The sequence below is a fragment of the Podarcis erhardii genome (genome assembly GCF_964252035.2).
Source record: "Podarcis erhardii genome assembly, chromosome: 2".
NCBI classification, from domain to species: Eukaryota; Metazoa; Chordata; class Lepidosauria; order Squamata; family Lacertidae; genus Podarcis; species Podarcis erhardii.
Window position 1 is genome coordinate 121512142 of NC_138498.1, and position 21550 is coordinate 121533691.

General features: G+C 45.0%; 1 protein-coding gene across 6 annotated transcripts in view; it reads right to left on the bottom strand.

Moving 5' to 3' along the window:
• Positions 1-1885: 1885 nt before the first annotated feature.
• Positions 1886-21550, bottom strand: part of LOC309336750 (uncharacterized protein) — a 31056-nt gene continuing 11391 nt past the window's right edge. For 2 of the 6 annotated variants that reach the window (XM_081853020.1, XM_081853021.1), the window contains one exon: positions 1886-3769. In XM_081853020.1, the coding sequence (XP_081709146.1) occupies positions 2634-3769 (1136 nt within the window). In that variant the 3' untranslated portion in view covers positions 1886-2633. Of the gene's footprint in view, positions 3770-5927; positions 6055-7487; positions 7571-7917; positions 8000-8905; positions 9415-10133; positions 10512-12944; positions 13080-18963; positions 18985-21550 lie in introns of those variants that run through there. The other 4 variants (XM_081853018.1, XM_081853019.1, XM_081853016.1 and 1 more) reach the window with 4 other exon arrangements.

Here is a 21550-nt window from a genome sequence, read left to right on the forward strand (position 1 = left end):
ATAAAGACCAAGCCTGCTGGCTGCTGTTTTGCTCTGGTATTCCTGGCCGGGGTCCTTGTTTTTTTTGTCCAAGGGAGCCCTCAGATTTCTCCATTAATAGTCACAAAGAAAAAGCTGGTCACTTGGGAAGAGGATGTTGCCACCCCATATAGAATTACAATGCTGGAAGTGACCCCAAGTCACTTAAGTGCCAACTCCCTTCTGTGCAGGAATCAAAGCAAAATAATCCCTATGGATCTGATTTACTGCTCTTGGGTACAATAGGAACCTCCATGTGTAGAGGAAGTATATTGGATAGCAAATGCCACACAGAGAAGTTATTGTGCTTTTCCATTGAACAATTAAATTGTGCCTGAATTAAGGGGGGGGGGAAAGGTTATGCAAATGTAGGGTTTGGGGGGTTTATTTGCTTAGTTGACATAGTTGAGTGGGTTAATAAACTGCCTACATGTATGAAAATTAAGTTGCATTTTAACATTCAACCATCCCACCCACCCAGTATTGATATATTGATAGTTGCTTCTTGTATACATTTGTGAAAATAGTAATAGAATATTTGGAGAGGAGAATTTCTGTAGTTCGGGGGCAACTGAAGAAAGTTTAGTTTGGGCTTTTACTTTGGGGCTTTAAAAACTTAGAACCCGAAGAAATATATACAGTGGTGCCTCGCAAGATGAAATTAATCCATTCCGTGAGGCTCTTCGTATAGCGGTTTTTTTGTCTTGCGAAGCAAGCCCATTGACAGCTTAGCGGATTAGCGGCTTTTAGCGGATCAGCTGATAAGCGGCTTAGTGGCTTAGGAAAAGGGGGAAAAAAGGGGGGAAACCCCGCAGGAACTCGCAAGACATTTCGTCTTGCGAAGCAAGCCCATAGGGAAATTTGTTTTGCGAAGCGCCTCCAAAACAGAAAACCCTTTCGTCTAGCGGGTTTTCCGTCTTGCGAGGCGTTCATCTTGCGGGGCACCACTGTACCCTCCCAAGGGATTATGTGCCTGCCACCTGAGACTTCTCCTGCATGGAAGCTGGGGAGTCTCCTGACCTGTCTTGTCATCGAACAGCCTCTTCTTCCACCACTGTTTCGACTCTTCCTCCTTCCCCTGCTTTGACTCCCGCCTTGTGGGCACCACCAAACCCCATAAATTGCTGGTCGCCTCTCCTGGTCACCCCCTGGGCCCCCTGTCACACGCCTCAGAGCCCGGCCAGTCCCTGACAATCTGCAAGATGGTATTTTGTATTCTTTGCCGATTACAAAAAACGAAGCTTTTGCAGAGGAATTCTGGATAATCTCGGGCTGCATGCACACAACAGTTTATTCCGTTTTCCTGTTAATTTCCGCATTGTATTTGAGCTTTCACACAACACAAAATCCACTTTCAGAAATATAGCAGAATATAGATTGCGGGAGGCAGTGGAGGACAGGAGTGCCTGGCGTGCTTTGGTCCATGGGGTCACGAAGAGTCGGACAGGACTAAATGACTAAACAACAAGGGTAAGTGTGGTGATCATTTCCATGTTATTGGCTCCAGGAAAAAAAAATCTGTTTGCCAATTGCACTATATTTTCAGAAGTTGATTTTACATCATGTGAAAGCTTGGATATAAGGCAGAAATTAACAGTTAGGGAAACGGGAAAATGGAATAAGCTGTTGGGTGAATGCGGCTTCAGCCTCAGCTGGGAAAGGCCTGACTAGGAGATGGCGGAGTTTAGTAAGGCAAGGCCAAAAGGGATTAATAGATTAGCAGCAGTTCACTGGTCTGGCTCGCTAACGGGATTGCCTCTCCTACCCAGCTGAAATTCCTTTTCTGTTTCTCGTGTGTGTGGAAAAAAGATCTGGGGAAATGGTGAATGTGACACTCCTTCAAGAAAGCAAAATTAAAGGGAAAAACTGTTTCCACTGATGAAGAACTTTGTTGAGGCCACGTTTCTGTACTACTACAATACTGGTACAAAATTAAAATACCAATACAATACAGTAACACAGAATATAATCAATGCACTAATCACATTTGCCAGAATATAAAGCACTTCTCAGTATGACACACACCCCAGCTTCAAAAAGTTGAACTCCAGAAAAACAATAATTGATAATATTAAACATGTTGGGAAATCTTCTAGGACGTTTTCTTGCAGTTCCGCTGCAATTTGATCCTTGTGACCTAAAAACGCTGCTTTATAGTTCCTTATTAGGTTCAACGACTGCAGTTTTTAAGTAGCCATGTTATGAAGATTCAAGCCTCCTTTAACTCAGTGTACATAACAGTAAATATAATCAGAATATGTTTTACAACATATACTTGTGTTACAATAGTTACAATAGAGACATCCACATTCAGTAATGACTGAGAGGGAAGGCACACATGAGATAAAATTAAAAACTTGGCCAATCTGGAGAAAATAGCAACATGACTTGGGAACACTTTGGGTGATTTGTTTCAACACTTACATAATTTGTGAACATGTTGTCCCTGATGTTGCCTGTCATTTAAGTGCTTAATAAACACAAACGTCTATTGTGTCTAATCCCCCTCCCCTATTTTTTAAACAGCATATTGTCAGCTTTCCAATTGTACAAAACTTTTTCCAACAACACAGTCTGCATCCAACTGCATATTAAAAACTTGATGGCAAGTACTTTTATGATTCCTCTTGTACATGGATTCTTTGATGGGAAGTGAGGCTTTTCCTGCAGCTAAAGCCTTTCCCACATTCTAAGCATTTATATGGTTTCTCCCCAGTATGAATCCTTTGATGGGAAGTAAGATTTGACTTCTGATGGAAGCTCTTTCCACATTCCAAGCACTTATATGGTTTCTCCCCTGTGTGAATTCTTTGATGGGAAGTGAGTTTGGAGCTTTGACTGAAGCTCTTTCCACATTCCAAGCATTTATATGGTTTCTCTCCTGTGTGGCTTCTCTGATGTATAATAAAGCTTAAGCTATTGCAGAAGCTCTTTCCACATTCCAAGCATTTATACGGTTTCTCTCCTGTGTGGCTTCTCTGATGTATAGTAAGGCCAATGCTGTGACGGAAACTCTTTCCACATTCCAGGCAGTGATATGGTTTGTCCCCACTGTGAATTCTTTGATGAGAAGTGAGATTTTTCTTCTGGCGGAATGTGTTTCCACATTCCAAGCACTGATAGGGCTTCTCCCCGCTGTGGATTTTTTGATGAGAATGGAAGTTTGTGCTTTTGTTGAAGCTCTTTCCACATTCTAGACATTGATATGGTTTCTCCCCTGTATGGATTCTTAAATGGGAAGTGAGCTGGGAGTTCTGAATAAAGCTCTTTCCACATTCCGAACATTTATATGGTTTCTCCCCGGTGTGAATTCTTTGATGGGAAGTGATATCGCTCTTCCGAACAAAGCACTTTCCACACTCCAAACACTGAAATGGTTTCTCCCCACTGTGAATAACACGGTGACGATAGAAGTTTGTGCTTCTGTTAAAGCTCTTTCCACACTCCAAACACTGAAATGGTTTCTCCCCACTGTGAATTCTTCTGTGACGATGGAAGCTTGTGCTTGTATAAAACTTCTTTCCACATTCCAAGCATTGATGTGGTTTCTCCCCCGCATGAATTCTTTGATGAGAGGTGAGGCTTTTCTTCCAAGTGAAACTCCTTCCACATTCCAAACACTTATATGGTTTCTCCCCTCTGTGAACATGGAGACTCTGGCCAAAGAACCCTCCACTCTCTAGATATGGCTTCTCCACTGTGAGGAGTTTGTTGTGGTCTTCCTTATTCTTCATTTCCAGTTCATCACCTTCTGCAAAGAAGACAGGACACTCATTAGAGCCTTAGGAGGAAATGGAGACCCAAATTTCTGAACAATGCTAATAAACATTTGTGATAAAGAACTGAAGGGACTTAGATGAGAGGCAGATCTTACTGCCTCTGTTGCTGACATCTGCTGTGCTACAGAATGTTGGATTTGGACACGGGTTTTGTTTCCATCAGGGACGCGGGTGGCACTGTGACGCTTAGGCTTGCCGATCAAATGGTTGGCGGTTCGAATCACCACAACGGGGTGAGCTCCTGCTGTTCAGTCCCAGCTCCTGCCAACCTAACAGTTTGAAAGCACGCAGTGCAAGTAGATAAATAGGTACCGCTCCGGCGGGAAGGTAAACGGCGTTTCTGTGCACTGCTCTGGTTTTGCCAGAAGCGGCTTAGTCATGCTGGCCACATGACCCGGAAAAACTGTCTGCGGACAAATGCCAGCTCCCTCAGCCTTTAAAGCGAGATGAGCGCCACAACCCCAGAGTTGTCAGCGACTGGACTTAATTGACAGGGGTCCCTTTACCTTTACCTCTTTGTTTCCATCTCAGGGATGGAGCTCATTTGAGGGCTGAATTAGATTCTTTCTCTTTCTCTGTCTCAGCTTAGCCTGTGTCACAAGGTTGTTGTGCAGGTATATGGAACAGCACATGCGTAATGATACAAACATCATAGTATAAAAAATAAAAAGGATAGCCCCCATAATTCACTGGCAGAGGATGTCATTTGCATGGAGAACCTCTGGTCTATGGTTGCCCATGGAGGCCATGAACTCCCAAGCTGATCCTGAAGCATTCTCATCATGGATATTGAAGTGACCCAAATCTACAGTTCTGGAATCCTCCAGCATCACACCCAAAACAACTGCAGCCAGCTTGGCCAGGGAGGCTGATGAGCAACAACATCTCTAGCCTATCTCTTTGACCCAGCACCAGATGAAGGGCCTCCAGTCCAGTTCCACACTCCGAGAGAGGGATTTGGTAGTAAATGAACTCCTGTGAGCTACAGAAACATTTCCTTCCTGCCCCTCCAGTCTGGGCTGATACCACACCAAGTATTTGGGTGGGCAAAGCTGAATCAAAAGTGTTTCAAGCCTTGCAGATTGTGGACAAGATGGACTGTTTCAAGAAGTGGCAGAGAGATATCTCTAAATTTGTCTGGCAGGGCAAAAAGCCCAGAATAAAATTTAAAATATTAACTGACGCGAAGGAAAGAGGGGGGTTTGCCCTGCCAGACTTTAAACTTTATTATGAATCAGCAGCTTTCTGCTGGTTGAAAGACTGGCTGCTTCTTGAGAACATTGACATTTTGGATTTGGAAGGTTTTAATAATGCTTTTGGATGGCATGCATATTTGTGGTACGACAAGGTTAAACTGCACAAAGCTTTTAAACACCATATTGTCAGGAAGGCATTATTTAATGTCTGGATAAGGTACAAGGATTTATTGGAAAGCAAGACCCCAAGGTGGTTGTCACCCATGGAGGCAAAGGCTCTGAAAAGACTCAGTGGCAGAAATGACTGGCAGAATCCGAGACCTGGGAGAAGAGGCAGTGGAAGAGGACTGGAAAAAGTTTAAGAACTATCTGCAGAAATACTGCAAAGTTTATGAATGTTAAAATGATGCTGGATATAAAAACAATATGGCACAAGGGATATAGTGTTAAGAAGTATGCTAAAATGTAATAGAAAAAGGGTGAAAAATTAAGGTTATATTATGTCAAGGTAAATAATATGTTAAAGGCATTTAAACATAAGGAGGAAAGATTGGAGACATAATAGAAGTGATTTCAATAATTGGAAACCAGTTTTGAAAAAGGGTAAGGATTTGCTGTATTTGATTAGACAAAGACGAACACAAAAAAGGGAGGTGTGAGGCGGTCAGGAAAGTAAGCTATGTAAATATAATTTTAAAGGTTGGATTTTTCATGTTTAATTCTTTTTTTCTTATTTGACCCATGTTTGTGACTGTTTTTGCTGTTTTGCATCTTTCTGATGTTTTTTTTCTTCTTTCCTGTTAAAAAATAAATAAATATCTTATAAAAAAAAAAAGAGTGGCCCACCCAACTCCCTCACTCAGGTCTCAATAATGCATCCCAGTTCAAGCTTCTGGTTTTCAAAATAGATATTACGCCCCAATATGAGCCTTACTGAGAGAGGTCATGATGCCACAGTTCTCCTCCATGACCTTGTTATGCAGAGCTCTCTGGTTGGAATCTAGCAGCGCCCACTCTTCATCCGTGAAATACACAGCTACATCTTCAAAGGTCATGGGACCCTGCAAGGAAAAAGAGACATTTCCCCCTCCTGAAAGATAGCATAAAGATTACCTACTACTTGTTGCTGTTGTTTAGTCGTTTAGTTGTGTCCGACTCTTTGTGACCCCATGGACGAGAGCACGCCAGGCTACTACTACTGTCGATAAAATTTTACGTATGTCTATGTTTTAGGAGAAGATATAACTCGTGACTGCCATGGCACCTCAAATCAGGGCTAGATTAACCATTAAGCAAAATAAGCACGTCCTTACGGCATCAAAGAAAGGGGGGAAATTTTCCATTGCCGCATTTACCAAGATTTTTGCAATTAGAAAAAGTATGGAATACCCCCCCCCCCCCAAATATCAATAAAGTGGAAGCATACAAAAATAAACATTAGTTTCCATCTTACTGTAGGTTTTGATTCATTTCAAAAAATAAGAAATTATTTTATGGTTTACTATTGTTTTTATTTTGATTTAGCTATATATGGGGGGGGGGGAGGGACACACCAAAATCTTTTAAGGGCTTAGAGCTTCTAAAGCTGCAAAGTTTTTTGGAAGCCGAATGTCCGACGTGGCTTCCTCTTGAGTGCAGGAAGCTCCTGCAGCCAAACGGAAGCTGTGCCTTGGTTTTCGAACGGTTTTGGGAGTCGAAAGGACTTCCGGAACAGATTCAGTTTGTGAACCAAGGTACCACTGTAGAAGCTTGGTGGTTCAAGCCTACCCAGGGATGGTTGAGGGGAGGATTCCTGCACAGCAGGAGGTTGGACTCGATGTCCCTTGGGGTCCCTCCCAACTCTACAATTCTATGATTACTAATTTATTATTCCTCTCATCAATTGGTTTGTGATGTCATTATTCTGCATAATCATTATTCTTTGCATTAACCTTAGAATCATAGAATCATAGAGTTGGAAGAGACCACAAGGGCCATTGAGTCCAACCCCCTGCCAAGCAGGAAACACCATCAGAGCACTCCTGACATATGGTTGTCAAGCCTCTGCTTAAAGACCTCCAAAGAAGGAGACTCCACCACACTCCTTGGCAGCAAATTAGAATGTCAAACAGCTCTTACTGTCAGGAAGTTCTTCCTAATGTTTAGGTGGAATCTTCTTTCTTGTAGTTTGGAACCATTGCTCCGTGTCCGCTTCTCTGGAGCAGCAGAAAACAACCTTTCTCCCTCCTCTATGTGACATCCTTTTATATATTTGAACACGGCTATCATATCACCCCTTAACCTCCTCTTCTCCAGGCTAAACATGCCCAGCTCCCTTAGCCATTCCTCATAAGGCATCGTTTCCAGGCCTTTGACCATTTTGGTTGGTCAAATGGACCTTCTTTGAGTGGCCTTTCAAGCTTTCTTGAGGGCATATTTTTTTTAAAATGAAGAGATGGAGAGATTTGGGGAACTGAGCAGAGGAGCCTATTTCCCCACTGACCTGTCCCCTTACCTGATCCAGCGTCAAAGAAGCTGCTTCCCTTCCACCGCAAATATGAAGTGATTCTTCAGGTTTTGCTGGCATTGTTTGGTCACCTGGCAGAAACAATAGGTAAGTGGGAAGCTGGTAGCACAACACAGAGATTCAGCGATGTATGTCTTAACTATACTTGGGCCTTGGGAAAAATCCTAACTGCTATGTGTTTCTACCCATTTTATATTTCAGTTGTGTGAAAAAGCATCTCTTGCCCTTTGGGCTCTGGGCTGCAAAACAAAAGTGCAGGTCCCCGTGTATAAACTAGAGGAATGTTGCAAGTAATCACATTTTTGAGCTGCGGGAAAGGCTGGAGACAAGTGTCTTCTCTCAAAGGATCAAGGAGCCCAGATAATTATTTCACAATGGAGAGAGGGACACCAAATGGAGATACAACAGTGATCCTTACCTGGTGGCCTCTGTCTGGTATTCAGTGGAGACCTCTCTGCCTCAGGACGACCAGTGCTTACTTCTGTAAACAGACCCTTTACCTGAAACAGCAACAAGTATTGAAGACATCAAATGGACAGAAGGATTAGAAAAAGAGTGGCAGAGGCAAAATACAGTGGTGCCTCGCAAGACGAAATTAATTCGTTCCGCAAGTTTTTTCTTCTTGCGAGTTTTTCGTCCTGCGAAACACGGTTTCCCATAGGAATGTATTGAAAATCAATTAATGCGTTCCTATGGAGACCGCTTGCCAGGCTGGCAGTGCGGAGAAGGGCTTTTCTCCCCACCACAAGCCTTCAGGACAGGTACAGGAACAGAGGGGAAGGCGCGCAGTGCTTCTCCTCTGTTCCCGGGGCTTGCGGTGGGAGGCGGGTTTTTTCTCCCCACGCCAACATTCAGAACAGCATTCTGAAAGTTGGCAGTGGGAAGGAAAACCCTCCTCCCACCGCAAGTCTTCAGGACAGCCACCCAAATGCTGGCGGCGGGAGGGGGTCTCTCCGCCCCACTGCCAGCCTTCGGAGCAGCCTTCCGAAGGCTGCCGGTGGGGTAGAGAGACCTTCTCCCACCGCCAGCCTTCAGAGCAGCCTTCCGAAGGCTGGCGGTGGGAGGAGGTCTCTCCGCCCACCGCCAGCCTTCGGAGGAGGTCCGAGGACAGTGGGGAAGACGCGCTGCGCTTCCCCGCTGTCCCGGAGATTTCCCTATGGGCTTTCGCCTTGCAAAGGAAGCCCATAGGGAAATTCGTTTTGCGAAGCGCCTCCAAAACGGAAAACCCTTTCGTCTAGCGGGTTTTCCGTCTTGCGAGGCGTTCGTCTTGTGGGGCACTACTGTAAAATAAAATACTGGCATTGGCTATCCTTCCTTGGATGCCTTCCTGGAAAAGTTGGACAATTTTAAGAGATGCTCAGGATATTCTCCCTCATGTTGATTCTATCTAGCTTAAATGCTCTCACCTGCAGCTCTTCCCGCTTCTTGTCCTCTGCCTGGCTCAGGAGGAAACCTTCAGCCAGGGCCACCGCCTGGGAACTGGTCTCCGCTCCACACTCCTTCACCCACCTCTCCATCTCTGGTGGAAGAACAGCCAGGAACTGCTCCAGGATGACCAGGTCAAGCATCTGATTTTTCGTGTGCCGCTCTGGCTTGAGCCACTGATGGCAAAAACGGTGGAGTCGGCTGCAAACCTCTCGAGGCCCCGCAGCCTCCTGGTAGGAGAAATGCCTGAAACGCTGGCGTTGTACATCTGAGTTGAGCTTGTCCTCTTTACCCAGCATCTTCTGCACTGTTTCTTCCCAGAATCCCCCACTGCTCCCAGTCTTGATGGGCTCATGTCCTCTTCCTGCTTCAGCGGCAACAGAGTCTTCCTTATCCATATTTCTTTCACAGAAGCTTCTAACAGGTCCGGAGAAACTCCCTTTGGCTTCTGCCAATTTCTCTCTGTCCTAAATGGGAGCGCTACCAAGTCCTACAAAGCCAAGACATTGTTCGATTATAGAATTACTACACTGTCACATTTCCCTGAGAACATAATAAAGTAAGGACATAAGAAGAGTATGCTGGATCAGGCCAATGACCCATGCAGTCCAGCATCCTGTTCTCAAAGTGGCTCACCAGAGGCCAGTGGGAAACCTGCAACCAGGAGCTGAGTACAAGAGCCCTCTCCCCTTCTGTGGTTTCCAGGATCTAGTATTCAGAAAGATTACTGACTTCAACTGTGGAGGCAGCCATGGATTGCAATATCCTGTACTGTACATAGGGATGCGGGTGGCCCTGTGGTCTAAACCACTCAGCCTCTTGGGCTTGCCAGTCAGAAGGTCGGCAGTTCGAATCCCAGAAACAGGGTGAGCTCCTGTTGCTCTGTCCCAGCTCCTGCCAACCTAGCAGTTTGAAAGCACACAAGTGCAAGTAGATAAATAGGTACCGCTGCGGCAGGAAGGTAAATGGCGTTTGTGTGTGCTCTAGCTTCCATCACAGTGTTCCATTGCACCAGAAGCGGTTTAGTCATGCTGGCCACATGACCCAGAAACAATAATTTATAATAACTTATGATATTTATTATTTATACTCCGCCCAAGCTGTCTGTGGACTAATGCTGGCTCCCTCGGCCTGAAAGCGAGATGAGCACCTCAACCCCAGAGTCGCATTTGACTGGCCTTAACCATCCAGGGGTCCTTTACTTTTTACCTTTTACCTACTGTACATGTCTGGAGCTATGCATGTCCTCCTTCACAAACTCATCAGCCAGAAAAAACACACCACATCTTTATCAAGCTGTCTTCCACCATTACATCCATGGATCTTTAACTAGTCCTAGTTTTCATCTACGGCTTTTAAAATCATTTTTCACCCTCAACATGCAAATTTTATCCTGCCCCCGCTTCTCCCCCAGGAGGTGTGATTCATGGGGCAGCAGATAAAGTGATGCCACCCCATCAATGTGCAAACAGATTTCGACTGTGCCATTTATCTGTTTTGTTTTAGTTTCCATTGTGATGGGTTTCCAGGTGATGGGGGTCTAGAGGAATTTTTCCAGGGAGGGGCAAAGCAGAAAACCAAAAGGTGGAAGAAGGCTAGTTTCTGAGGTCAGGGGAGGGGAAAGAAGTTAAAATTATGCATTTTGCCTCATATTTCTACATGTGCTAAGAATTAACTCTTCTTTTTTTAATATATATTTATTAGGTTTTTGCGAAAGAAAAAAAAAACACATAACAACCACACAAATAAAAAAGAACAAAACGTAATACAGAAAAATAAGATTCCACCCAACAAAATAAAGAACATAAAAACTCCAACTTTTAGAATCATACTTAATTAACTTTCTTTCTTGACTTCCTCACGCCTCCCTTTTTTGTGTTCCTCTTTACCCATTCAGATACAGCAAATCCTTACCCTCTTTCAAAACTCATTTCTAATTATTAAATTCATTCTATTATGTCTCCAATATTTCCTCGTTATACATAAACACCTTTAGAATATTATTTACTTTCGACATAATATAACTTTAGTCTTTCACCCTTTTCTATTACGTTTTTGCATACTTTTTTAATCTGTATCACTAATGCCATGTTATTTTCATATCCAACATCATTTTAGCATTCATAAACTTTGCAGTGTTTCTGCAGATAGTCTTTAAACTTCTTCCAGTCCTCTTCCATTGATTCTTCTCCCAGGTCTCGGATTCTGCCAGTCATTTCTGCCAACTCCATATAGTCTATTACTTGCGTCTGCCATTCTTCCAAGGTGGGCAAATCTTGTGTCTTCCAATACTTTGCGATAAGTATTCTTGCTGCTGTTGTCGCATACATAAAAAACGTTCTATCTTTCTTTAACACCAATTGGCCACCTATGCCCAAGAGAAAGGCCTCTGGTTTCTTCAGAAAGGTATATTTAAATACCTTTTTCAGTTCATTATATATCATCTCCCAGAAAGCCTTAATCTTTGGGCACATCCACCAAAGGTGAAAGAATGTACCCTCAGACTCTTTACACTTCCAACACTTGTTATCAGGCAGGTGATAAATTTTTGCAAGCTTGACTGGGGTCATGTACCACCTATAAATCATTTTCATAATATTCTCTCTTAAGGCATTACATGCTGTAAATTCCAGTCAGCAAACATAATGTTATGACCTATGTCCTGTGCCCATTTAATCAGAGCTGATTTGACTGTTTCATCCTGTGTATTCCATTTTAACAGCAAGTTATACATTCTTGAAAGAATCTTAGTTTTAGGTTCTAACAGTTCTGTTTCCAATTTCGATTTTTCCACCTGGAAGCCCAATTTTTTGTCCAAATTATAGGCCTCTCTTATTTGATCATAATGAAGCCAATCTCGCACTTTATCTTTTAATTTCTCAAAACTCTGCAGTTTCAGTTTATCTCCTTCTAATTCTAATATCTCCCAATATTTCGGCAGAATTAACTCTTCTTTAAAATAAAATTACAATGGAAACCGGGAATCTGTGGATTATTATTCACGGTGCGGGGGCACCTGTGTGAAATACAGCCTCCCTTACACACCCTTTCTACCATGCAACAAATTGGCTTAGATTTCTTCAGTTAAAATACTGCCAGTAGTTTTCAGGGAGGGTTGCCATGTATTCAGTCTGAAAAGCTCCCCCTCTACATTCGTGGGGGTTGCATTTCTGAATGGGCACATGCATGTCAGTCATGAGCCTGGTAAGCGTGTGAGGGTGTTGGGAGGAGGTGTTACGGTAATTCTAACCAAATTAAAATGGAAAACCGGCACCTAAAAATATGAAAAGGGTTGGCGGAAATGACTGGCAGAATCCGAGACTAGGGGGAAGAGTCGGTGGAAGAAGATTGGAAAAAAATTGAAGTTTATCTACAGAAATATTGTAAAATTAAGGAATGTTAGAAGGATGTTGGAATGAAGCTATGTGGTTTTAGCAGAAATGTTATAAAGGATTAAGTAAAAAAGGACTGGCAATTAGTGAAAGAGGAGAATGTAAAATTATAGTATGTCAAGATAAATTTTTAGGATAAAAACAAAGATGGAAAGGATTTGCTGAAATATCTGATTGAACTAGAATACAAAAAAGGGAGGTGTGAGGGGGTCAAGGAAATAAGCAAAGGAAAGAAAGTTATGTAAAGGTTGGATTTTTTTTTGTTTTTTTGTGCTGTGTTTGTTTAAGTTTTTCTACTTTTCTTTTTGTAACCTTCAAAACTTTAATAAAATCCATTATTAAAAATATATATATATGAAAAGGGGGAGCATGGGGCGGGTGGGGTAGGGCATTAATTGTATTTCGATTGCAGCTGAAGACACCCCACCATGGAGATCAACTCAGCATTGCAGACCCACCCACAAGGTATCCAAAGGGGGCTCCTGGCTTTGCAGAGAGGGGGCTGAAAGAAGATTCCGCCTCTGGCTTGGGTGATCCAACTGATCCAACTGATCCACTGCGGCCCTGGGGACCCCCCCCCTCCTTTCAATCAAATTCACAAAATGGAGCAGGGGGCGACGAAACTCACCAGATTTCAGGAAGAGCCAGGGTTGCATCAATAGGGGAAACAAAGGCCACTTTCACCCTTCAAATGAGAATCCAGGCAGGAAGTGACTTTGGAAGGAGATGCTTTTTGCTCTGGAGGACCTCGCCCACTTCTTCTCCCCCCCAAAAAATTCCCTTCCTCTCTGGGAATCTAGTCCAGTTCATTTTAACCCTAAGGAGGATAAACAGCTGGACCACCTCTCCTTGCCTGCATCTCTCTCAAAGCAGGAGCCAAAGAGGAAAAGAGCACTGTGGACACACAGAACAGATGGGCATTTTTAACAACTCAGCCACACTTCAGGTTCAAAAACGAAACGGCCAGAAGAAGTGGTTCGGTGAATGGGAGGACGTTTCCCCACTGCCATCACCAAATTGAAATAAATGCTGCCCCTGCCTGCAGACCAGCGGCGTAGCGTGGGTTGTCAGCACCCGGGGCAAGGCAAGTAATTTGCGCCCCCTAACCTGGGGCAAGGCAAGTAATTTGCACCCCCTAACCCGGGGCAAGGCAAGTAATTTGCGCCCCCTAACCCGGGGCAAGGCAAGGAATTTGCGCCCCTAACCCCTAACCCGGGGCAAGGCAAGGAATTTGCGCCCCTAACCCCTAACCCGGGGCAAGGCAAGTAATTTGCGCCCCTAACCCCTAACCCGGGGCAAGGCAAGTAATTTGCCGCCCCTAACCCCTAACCCGGGGCAAGGCAAGTAATTTGAGCCCCTAACCCCTGACCTGCCGCCGCTGCCAGCTTCTTCTTGCTGCTGCCTGGGCTGGGGTATTTCTGGTAAGGTAGCCACGGCGGTGGCGGCGGGTCCGTGTCAGGTGATCTGAGGCGAGTTGCCGCTGGCACTGCCGCCCAAACGACGCTGCTTGCCCGGAGGAGGAGGAGGGCAGAGAGGCGAGGAAAATGCAACATGGCCCAGCAGCTGCAGCAGCGGCAGCGGGGCTGTGAGGAGGGGCTGCCTGGTGCGCTCTCCGCGGCCCTGACGCACGGGGACCGCGGCGAGCGCTGAGAGCCGCTGCCTGCCGGACGCCTTCAGCCCGGACGCGAGCACAGCTCCTCGGTTCCGCGAGACATGGGGCTCTTCTACAGCCTGCACCCGAGGTTCTTCGGCGACTCCGGAGGCGGCGAGCGCGCCCCCCCCCGATGTTGCGCCCGGTGCAGCCGGCCCCCCTGCACCCCCCACGCTACGTCACTGCTGCAGACCTTGCAGCTTGGGGGGTGGGTGGATTTGATTTATTACACAATACTTTGTTGCTGAGCTGTGGCTTCTAACTAACATGGAGAAAACACCTGGCTAGTCAGCCCGGAGAGATTCAGATGAGACCGCGAACTCTTGACATAACTTCCAGGGTTTAGGGAGGGGAATAATTTTTCCCACAGGTCTGGAAATTTATTTACTCCCAAATGTCAATCAACATTTGATGATCTCCTTCTACTGGTCCACAATAGAAAGTGTCCTTTCATTCTGCATCACGGTGTGGTACGATGGTTTGACATCAACTGATAGGAAGTGCCTACAGAGGGTGGTGAATACAGCACAAGATATTATGGGTTGTCCCGTGAATCCGCTGGATGAAATAGCAGAAGAAGGTTGCCTCAGGAGAGAGAGGAAAATTCTCAGGGATGATTCACACCCTGGCCGGCACTTTCTTGATCTCCTGCCCTCGGGCAGAAGATATAGAAGCCTGATTAGTCGCACCAACAGGGTAAAGAACAGCTTCTATTCGTGGGCTGTTAGGCTGCTGAATGAAAACATGACAACAGGGCAACTGACTTTCAGGTTTGGTGGGTGTGCGTCAGTAAACGAGGGGAATTAAGACTAAAAGAGCTGGTGGGGGGTGCTCCAGTAATCTCACTGTGTCCAAGTTGTACAAGTGACAATAAAGTCATACAATCATAGAATCCTAGAGTTGGAAGAGACCACAAGGGCCATCGAGTCCAACCCCCTGCCAAGCAGGAAACACCATCAGAGCACTCCTGACATATGGTTGTCAAGCCTCTGCTTAAAGACCTCCAAAGAAGGAGACTCCACCACACTCCTGGGCAGCAAATTCCACTGTCAAACAGCTCTTACTGTCAGGAAGTTCTTCCTAATGTTTAGGTGGAATCTTCTTTCTTGTAGTTTGGAACCATTGCTCCATGTTCGCTTCTCTGGAGCAGCAGAAAACAACCTTTCTCCCTCCTCTAAGTGACATCCTTTTATATACAGATAGGTAGCCGTGTTGGTCTGCCATGGTCAAAACAAAATAAAAAAATTCCTTCCAGTAGCACCTTAAAGACCAACTGAGTTAGTTCTAGGTATGAGCTTTCGTGTGCATGCACACTTCTTCAGATACACTGAAACAGAAGTCACCGGACCTTTCTATATAGTGAGAAGGTGGGGAGGGGTATTACTCAGAAGGGTGGTGGGAATGGGTGATTGGCAGATAGCTGCGATGAGCCTGTTGACGACTCTTAACGACTGCAATAGGTCTAACAGGGAAAAGCAAGGGGTGAGAAGGTGAAAAATGGCTTTGTCATGTATAATGAGATAAGAATCCAATGTCTTTATTCAAACCAGGTCTCTCCATAGTTTTAAGTTTGGTGATAAGTTGCAATTCAGCAGCTTCTCTTTCCAGTCTATTTCTGAAATTCCTTTGTAATAGAACAGCTACTTTGAGATCTTGTATAGAATGTCTTGGGAGATTGAAGTGTTCTCCTACTGGTTTTTCTGTCTTGTGGTTCCTGATGTCGGATTTATGTCCATTTATTCTTTGGCGTAAGGTCTGGCCTGTTTGTCCAATATAGAGAGCTGAAGGACACTGTTGGCATTTTATGGCATACACAATGTTAGACGATGAGCAATTAAATAGTCCCGAGATGGTATGTGTGATGTTGTTGGGGCCAGTAATGGTGTTGTCCGGGTGTATGTGGCAGCAGAGTTGGCATCTGGGTTTATTGCAGGCTCTGGTGCCAGTGTCCGTGTTAAGTCTGGTTATAGTATTATTGTGGGTTAGGAGTTGTTTAAGATTGGGGGGCTGTCTGGAGGCAATGAAAGGTCTTCCTCCCAGAGCTTGAGAAAGAGAACTGTCATTGTCCAGGAGAGGTTGTAGATCTCTGATGATGCGTTGTACTGTTTTAACTTGGGAGCTGTATGTGATGACTAGAGGTGTTCTGTTATTTTCTTTTTTGGGTCTGTCTTGCAGCAAGTTCTCTCTGGGTATCAGTCTGGCTCTGTTGATCTGTTGTCTAACTTCATCTGCTGGGTATTTTAGTTCTAAAAAGGTTTGCTGTAGATCTCTTAGGTGAGAGTCTCTGTCTGTAGAATTGGAGCAGATGCGGCTGTAACGTAGTGCCTGGCTATATACAATGGACTGTTTGCCGAAAGGAGAGCCATAGATAATCTCAGAAACAACCCAGACATTATAATTAAAGAAGCGGACAAAGGTGGAGCGGTCGTCATCATGAACAAAACTGACTACATTCAGGAGGCTCACAGACAACTTTCCAATACCGCCTTTTACATAAAATTGGACTCAGACCCCACACAAGAATACAAAAAAGAACTGAACAAGATTGTTAAGGAGCTACCCCCACACATCCAAGAACAGATCCTCACAAACACACCAACAGAACCTCGACCAGGAACTTTCTATCTTCTACCTAAAATACACAAACCAGGAAATCCAGGACGCCCCATCATTTCAGGTATTGGCACTATTACAGTGGGTGTCTCCGGTTATATGGACTCTGTTCTGAAACCATATGCCATCAGTGCTCCCAGCTATGTACGTGACACCACAGATTTTCTGAGGAAAATACAATCTTTAAATAATCTTCCCAACAATACTATACTAGCTACTATGGATGTGGAATCTCTGTATACCAATATCCCACACAACGATGGTTTACAAGCTATAAGGAATACCATTTCAGATAAAACCACAGCGGACTTTGCTACCAAACTCTGCCAATTTGTCCTTACCCACAACAACTTCAAATTCGGTGATGACCTGTTCCTTCAGATCAGCGGCACAGCAATGGGCACCCGCATGGCCCCACAGTATGCCAACATCTTCATGGCGGATTTAGAACAACGTTTCCTAAACTCCTACCCACTCAAACCTCTCTTGTACCTGCGATACATTGATGATATTTTTATCATCTGGACACATGGTCAACAGACCCTGGACACCTTCCACCAGAAATTCAATGATTTTCACCCCACCATCAACCTAACAATGAATCAATCTATGCAAGAAATACATTTTTTGGACACTACTATAAAAATACAGGATGGGCGCATAGACACCACCTTATACCGTAAACCAACTGACCGACAAACATATCTACATGCCTCTAGCTACCATCCCAAACATACCAAACAGTCCATTGTATATAGCCAGGCACTACGTTACAGCCGCATCTGCTCCAATTCTACAGACAGAGACTCTCACCTAAGAGATCTACAGCAAACCTTTTTAGAACTAAAATACCCAGCAGATGAAGTTAGACAACAGATCAACAGAGCCAGACTGATACCCAGAGAGAACTTGCTGCAAGACAGACCCAAAAAAGAAAATAACAGAACACCTCTAGTCATCACATACAGCTCCCAAGTTAAAACAGTACAACGCATCATCAGAGATCTACAACCTCTCCTGGACAATGACAGTTCTCTTTCTCAAGCTCTGGGAGGAAGACCTTTCATTGCCTCCAGACAGCCCCCCAATCTTAAACAACTCCTAACCCACAATAATACTATAACCAGACTTAACACGGACACTGGCACCAGAGCCTGCAATAAACCCAGATGCCAACTCTGCTGCCACATACACCCGGACAACACCATTACTGGCCCCAACAACATCACACATACCATCTCGGGACTATTTAATTGCTCATCGTCTAACATTGTGTATGCCATAAAATGCCAACAGTGTCCTTCAGCTCTCTATATTGGACAAACAGGCCAGACCTTACGCCAAAGAATAAATGGACATAAATCCGACATCAGGAACCACAAGACAGAAAAACCAGTAGGAGAACACTTCAATCTCCCAAGACATTCTATACAAGATCTCAAAGTAGCTGTTCTATTACAAAGGAATTTCAGAAATAGACTGGAAAGAGAAGCTGCTGAATTGCAACTTATCACCAAACTTAAAACTATGGAGAGACCTGGTTTGAATAAAGACATTGGATTCTTATCTCATTATACATGACAAAGCCATTTTTCACCTTCTCACCCCTTGCTTTTCCCTGTTAGACCTATTGCAGTCGTTAAGAGTCGTCAACAGGCTCATCGCAGCTATCTGCCAATCACCCATTCCCACCACCCTTCTGAGTAATACCCCTCCCCACCTTCTCACTATATAGAAAGGTCCGGTGACTTCTGTTTCAGTGTATCTGAAGAAGTGTGCATGCACACGAAAGCTCATACCTAGAACTAACTCAGTTGGTCTTTAAGGTGCTACTGGAAGGAATTTTTTTATTTTGTTTTGATCCTTTTATATATTTGAACATGGCTATCATATCACCCCTTAACCTCCTCTTCTCCAGGCTAAACATGCCCAGCTCCCTTAGCCGTTCCTCATAAGGCATCGTTTCCAGGCCTTTGACCATTTTGGTGGCCCTCCTCTGGACACGTTCCAGTTTGTCCGTGTCCTTCTTGAACTGTGGTGCCCAGAACTGGACACAGTACTCCAGGTGAGGTCTGACCAGAGCAGAATACAGTGGCACTATTACTTCCCTTGATCTAGATGCTATACTCCTATTGATGAAGCCCAGAATTGCATTGGCTTTTTTAGCTGCCGCGTCACACTGTTGGCTCATGTCAAGTTTGTGGTCAACCAAGACTCCTAGATCCTTTTCACATGTACTGCTCTCAAGCCAGGTGTCACCCATCTTGTATTTGTGCCTCTCATTTTTTTTGCCCAAGTGCAATACTTTACATTTCTCCCTGTTAAAGTATTTCAATTTCAATTGTGGCACCCTTAAGAAGACTTAACCAACTCAAGCGACAACCTTGCATGTATTTAATAGGTGGTACCCTAATGGACTTCAGCAGATGTTGTGCCGTTAGCCATTGTAACCGACTTGTACGGGTTTCTCTATTAAAAGATATTAAAACACATAAGGGAGGGGGAGGGGAGGGAGAGAGGGATGGAATGTTGGGGTGTGTTCTGTGCTGATTGGCTGAGGTTGAAGTGTGACCGTTAGAACAGGTGTGTGGGTGGGCGAGAAAAAGACAGTTGGGTTTGGGAGGGAAAAGGGAAAAGGTGGCCAGTTTGAGTGTTGAGTAGGCAAGATTGGATAGGAATAGGATTCGGAATAAGACTTATAAGCACACGTTATGAAACGCAAACAGTGTTATTGATAACAAACCACACAAGAACGTGTTATAACCAGCTTTTAGTATAATCATAATTTGTTCCTATGTCCTCATGTCTGGCCAAGCTACCAAGACTGCGACAAAGTCAGTCACAGATATAATTTTCTGTATGACGGCAGCAGAGTCCTTTACCTTACCTTTTACCAGTTGTTAGGAGATTGCTTGAGGTTTTGGAAGCCCAGAGCCAGGAACCCTATAAGGTGACAGACATAAGGCAAATAGGGAACATGGCAGGAGGGAAGCTGAGAGAAATTTTATAAAGCAAAAGTGTTTAGTGGTTTGAGTTAAAGGACACTCTTGCTCCAAGTGTTGGGCTTGGGTAGGGGAGGGTATGACAAGTGGCTGTTCTGCGATAGACCCAGGCCAGATAGCTACTCTGAACCAAGCTAAGACATTTCCCTGAGCCGATAAGGTTGCTTTCAAGGTAGAACTATAGAAAACGTTTCTTTTGTGCTAGGTTTTCTCCTTGCACAACGGAAGGGATTGCTCCCACACACCCCTTATATTTGCGCCAATACTTTGGCCACCTCATGAGAAGAGAAGACTGTCTGGAAAAGACCCTGGTGTTGGGAAAGATGGAGGGCACTGTCGGAAATCAAGCCTTTATCAGTAGAAACTGGCAACTCTCCCAGGCACCCGGCATGATTCCCTGTTGACCTCCCTGGCTGCATTCCCCAGCAAGATCCAGGCGAAGTCTCGATAGGCGATTCTTCTCAAACGTGAGAAGAAAACACCCCCTCTTTCCTGCCCCCTGGCAGGGGAAAGAGACAGACAGAAACGTATTTACATGCCTTTATTTCTGTCTTTGCAGCATTACAAAAAACATGACTGCTCTCTTCAAACTCCAGCAGTGTAGTAACAAACACTTCCTGTACTTCCGGGACAGGAACAAACGGAAGAACTCATATTACACTCTGAGCTAATTCCGGTGCTTCGCACTGTGAGTTGACTGTCCCTCTGTTTCCCACGGGCAGTCCCAACATTCCCATCATGTTTACTTTTCAAGCTAGCACTTTGCAGCTGCATTGCATCCATGTCGTAACAGGCACAAGGAGAAGGGGACGATAGACGACGAGATGGTTGGACAGTGTTCTCAAAGCTACGAACATGAGTTTGACCAAGTTGTGGGAGGCAGTGGAAGACAGGAGTGCCTGGTGTGCTCTGGTCCATGGGGTCACGAAGAGTCGGACACAACTAAACAACTAAACAACAACCATGGTGGTGTACGAGGTTCTTCTTGGCAGTGGGCAGTGGGCGACAGCGGCCACAGATGTCACAGGTGGAGGCTGGGCACCCACAGCAATTTTTTTGTGAGTGCCCGGGCCCCTGGAGATGGTGCCAGTGCCACCACATGCTATCCTCACAACAACCCTGGGAGGTAGGTTAGGCTGAGAGATCATGACTGGCCCAAGATCATCCAGTGAGCTTTGTGACTGAGTGAATCCTGGTCCCCTAGGTCATAGTCATACTCTCCAAGGATTCCACCACTCTGTTATGGGGCTCCCTCATCCCTTCAGAGCAGATCTGGGGATGGCATGGGTGCATGCAGGAGGAGGAGCACAAATATAATTGAATGCCACCCTAAGGATTTATACAACTGTCATGTTTAAATGTCCACTGCTTTGTTGCAAATGAGGAGGAGGAAGAGAATGAGAACAAGTGGAAACCACACTTTTGTCCTAGCAGAGAAGCAACAGTGACAGCAGGGGCCTCTTCTGAACCAAAATAAGACACTTTTATTTATTGTATGTATTATTTTATTTTATATATTCATATACTGCTTTAAACTTAAGACAGTCCCTAGCTGGCTGGCTATTATTATTATTATTTATTAGATTTCTATTACAAACCATGTAGCAATGAAACTGAGAAGCTATAATATACCGTATTTTTCGCCCTATAGGACGCACCGTCCCATAAGGCGCACCTAGTTTTTTTTGGGGGGGGAAATAAAGGGAAAAAAATTATTTCCCCCCCAGGCGCGGGGCTGGGGCGGGGGAGGCCCGAGCTTCCCCCGACCCCAGTCCCCAAACAGGCAGCTCTCTGCAAGCCGTGGGAGCCCAGCGCTGGCTCCCGCTGCTTGCGGAGAGGTCCGTGAAGCCTGGACACGCTGAGCTCAGCGGGCGCAGGCTTCGGCATGCAGGCAACTCTCCGCAAGCAGCGGGAGCGCTCCTGCCGCTTGCAGAGAGGTCTGCGAAGCCTGGAGAGCGAGAGGAGTCT